Genomic DNA, 3660 nt, shown 5'->3' with positions numbered 1-3660 from the left:
TAAAATATTAAAAGGTAGCGTTTTTTTTTAATGAAAAGACGTACATTATTATAATCTATATATTAAACTATTATATTTAAAAGGGAAATTAATATTTAAATCATATATACGTATATATTACATATGGTTGTGGAAAAATGATAGGTCTAGTTGATTTATCTATATTTATATATATAATATAATGCAGAAAAATTCAAAAATACGTTTCAAATATTGTTTGAATACTTCTAGATATTTATGGAATGCTTAGATATGTATCTGAAAAGTAATTATTATTTATTTTGTTATCTTTTTTTTTTCAGGATATGCCTTTTATATAATAGTATTCGAAACTTTGCGTTGCTTTAAAGTTTTTTAAGCAATCATATTCTACGTGGTTTATGAGAGGAATTTGAATTTATTCATCTCTGAAAGAATTAAAATAGATAAATATAAATATACTTCTTCTAACATTTGTCTTTTGGTTGAGAAAAGATTAAAGGTGCTGAATGAAATAATAGAAACAAGGCTTAATTACCTACTTAGTCCCCATGTTAGGATGTAATTTTCTGTTTAGTACCCGGTTTTAAAAATGTAGGCATTTGGTACCTATGTTTTGAAATTTGTATCAATTCAATCCTATGCAGTTAACGGCGTTATAATTGATGCGAGAAATTAAGGACGTTAATGAAGATGCATTCAAACATTTGATAGCTATTCCACCCAGGCTATTATTAACGTCCTTAATTTCTCGCATCAATTATAACGCCGTTAACTGGATAGGATTGAATTGATACAAATTTCAAAACATAGGTACCAAATGCCTACATTTTTAAAACTGGGTACTAAAAAGAAAATTACCTCGGGGACTAAGTAGGTAATTAAGCCTAGAAACAAGATTGAGGAACATTTAAGGAAATACATGTGATGATAATGTTAGACTTAAGTTGTCTCTCAACCCATTAAACTTAATGTAAAGTTGTCTCCTAATGAATTGAATTTATAAATTATATTTGTTTAGATGATAGTGGTGAAGGAAAGAATAAATATTAGATAAAAATGTAGCGTTACATTTTATTGTGAACTTTATTATATACAATTAATACTTTTTAAGTTCTATATAATAGATGCCTTTATTGATACATATAGTCAACACCAGTTATGATATTTACAAAAATATATTTTATTTTTATGATTACAAATACTTGTATAAATTGTAATTACCATAATTATAAAATAAAATAAATTTATCTGATTTGATGAATATTCTATAACTTGTAATCAGCTTATCCATACCATTTCCATATCCTTATGGTATTACTATACGTATTGAGGCTTCATAAGTGTATGTTAATACTAATGAAGTAATCAGAATTGTGAAAAGCAATTTGAGTATACAAATAAGATTGTTTATATTAATACATGAATGTTTAACTTAATATTGAGTGGCAATTTCTAGTAATCAGAATTGTGAAAAGCAATTTGAGTATACAAATTGATATCGTCCTTTGAGAATTCCCTGTCCCTTGACGCTTCTTTACACCCACATTAGTTCTCTGCATAAACAAAATCATCATCTGTCATAATGGGAAGCTCTTTTATAATGTAATTAATTTCATGATGCTGTAAAATCACTGTAACTAATTACCTGGTGGTGGTTTCGAATAATCTAAGATGGGGGTTTGGAAATACAACGTTTGGATCTCTTATCACCACATTGTTCGTCGTCCTTTCTGTTCTTTGTGATGTGCTGGTTGATCCACGTTTTCCTGTTTCGGAAGAAACCTTCAAAACAAACCAACCAGAACAACCTTATAATCTCATTTTTGTCTTATTCTCTATCACTTGCAGAAATTGAAAAAAACATATCCACATTTGTATAGTGAGTAAACTACTATTTTTAGTTCTGAAATTACGTAGCACTATTATTAAGAAATTTATAGCTTTTTCTTTTCTTGTAAAGACTGATGTGACCGTTTGTTTATGTTTTAGGTGAAAAGCTTACCTTCTGCATAACAAAGTTCTGGGGGACGACCAGGACATTGTGAATAAGGATTTTCTTATATTTTCCAGAAAATAAAGTAAAAAATAGTATAAAAATATTGACACAATGACATTATTACATGAAGTTATTCGGAGGAACATAATCATGATTTTTGAAATGGAGACAAAGAAAACTCAAATGAATCTTAAAACATTATACCTTAAAACGGGGTGCAATCTCATCCTTCCAGTTTTGTGAACTTGGTCTTTCACTTTTCCCAGTCCTTGCAGCAACCTACATACAGATCCAGATATTTAGTTTCAGAAAAAGCAAAGCCTATTGAAGAAAGTAGGATTAGTTGTATAAATCATTTAATAATTGGATAGTTAATTTACCGCGCTGTTTGATTGTGTTGCATTAAGAACTGAAGAGTTTGGTGGAAACTGGGGCAGCGCGTTCGGAACAAAAGTAAGAGGCGCTGCCGTTGAAGAACCCTCGTAAGACGATGGCTTACGAGAGAGGTAGAAACAGCAGCCAACTCAGTTATTGTGTCCTCAATAGTTTGAAAAGCAGTCTGGGAGTGTAAAAATGTTGGTAGAAAGGTTTCATGGTAGCAGTCAATGAACATATGAAGGGTAGTTGGTTCAAACTCCCCTTCCATGTTCTGTACATCATCCATTTCTGAATGACAAAAGTGATGAGAAAGAGAAGCAGTCAAGCACTCTATAAATAGCAAACTTTTTTTTTTTTGGTCATGAAAATTGGAAGACAAGGGCCAATCTCAGAAGATAATACAGACTGGATGCTTTGTTGTCAAAATATTTGAAACTGACACTGGGATGAACAGATTTTCGTAACTTCAATCACATAGTTAACTCTAACGCCATCCTCGTTAATACGACAAAACAAAATATAATATAAAAATTGGACCATTAACTATTTATATTAATACCTAAATTAAGTTTCAAATGTTACTATATTTTTAATTGTATTTTTATTAAATTTATTATTTATTGAATACTCACTGGTATAAATTAATAAAATAAGGATCTAAACTGACCATTATTTCTATTTCTTGCTGCCAAATGTTACAAATTTTTATATTTTTAATTGCCTCTCTTGTTATCTAATTATGTTATAAACTATGTCAATTAATCTTTATTTTATTTATTTTATTCGTAAGATTTTGTAATATATGTTTAGATAAAAGAATATTTTTTTTTGTATATATTAATTTTTCAATTTTACTTTTTTGATAATTTTTATTTAAAATTAAAATAACTATTTTATCAATTTTTCTCTTTTAACTGTTTTTTTTAAATTTAATCATTTTTTTTATTTGATCACTTTTTTAAACTTAGGGTTTTTTAATTATAAAACAACCTACAAAAATAAATAAAAAGATTTACAATAAAGTTATTAAATTTATTTTATTTAATTTTACAGTTACAATAATAATAATAATTTTATTATTTTTTATTATCATAAAAATAGAGACACACATATTTTTCTTTTAATAATTAATATAAAAATGATATTACAATTAATATAAAACCACAAATTACTTTTATTATTTTTCTAAAAATTATGTTGATAGAATTCACATCATCATCTATAATGATAAGAAAAATTCTATTTCTACCATGATCATTATTATTATCACATTTTTAATAAAAATAATAAAATTCATTTATTAT

At 27.0% G+C, this 3660-nt stretch overlaps 1 protein-coding gene across 1 annotated transcript; it reads right to left on the bottom strand.

The window, feature by feature from the left end:
* Positions 1-1270: 1270 nt before the first annotated feature.
* On the bottom strand, positions 1271-2628 carry LOC148204051 (uncharacterized). The gene is made up of 4 exons (XM_088106291.1): positions 2359-2628; positions 2183-2257; positions 1628-1764; positions 1271-1535 (listed from the first exon to the last, which is right to left on the bottom strand). Exons 1-3 carry the CDS (start codon positions 2622-2624, stop codon positions 1689-1691), a joined length of 417 nt encoding a protein of 138 aa, XP_087962417.1. The 5' UTR covers positions 2625-2628; the 3' UTR covers positions 1271-1535; positions 1628-1688.
* Positions 2629-3660: the final 1032 nt, after the last annotated feature.

This window comes from Vigna umbellata, chromosome 2 (assembly GCF_029865625.1).
Source record: "Vigna umbellata cultivar VRB3 chromosome 2, Vumbellata_1.0, whole genome shotgun sequence".
Classification (NCBI taxonomy): Eukaryota; Viridiplantae; Streptophyta; class Magnoliopsida; order Fabales; family Fabaceae; genus Vigna; species Vigna umbellata.
The sequence above is the reverse complement of the archived record's forward strand: the minus strand, read 5'-3'. Positions and strand labels throughout refer to the sequence as shown.

What these genes read in the sequence shown, in the direction of transcription:
- LOC148204051 (XM_088106291.1), bottom strand. Translation starts at nt 2,624, where the DNA reads ATGGAAGGGGAGTTTGAACCAACTACCCTTCATATGTTCATTGACTGC. An exon ending in CAACACAATCAAACAGCGCG is followed by an intron (nt 2,258 to 2,358) that starts GTAAATTAACTA and finishes ATCTGTATGTAG; the next exon opens with GTTGCTGCAAGGACTGGGAA. An exon ending in AGATTGCACCCCGTTTTAAG is followed by an intron (nt 1,765 to 2,182) that starts GTATAATGTTTT and finishes TTTGTTTTGAAG; the next exon opens with GTTTCTTCCGAAACAGGAAA.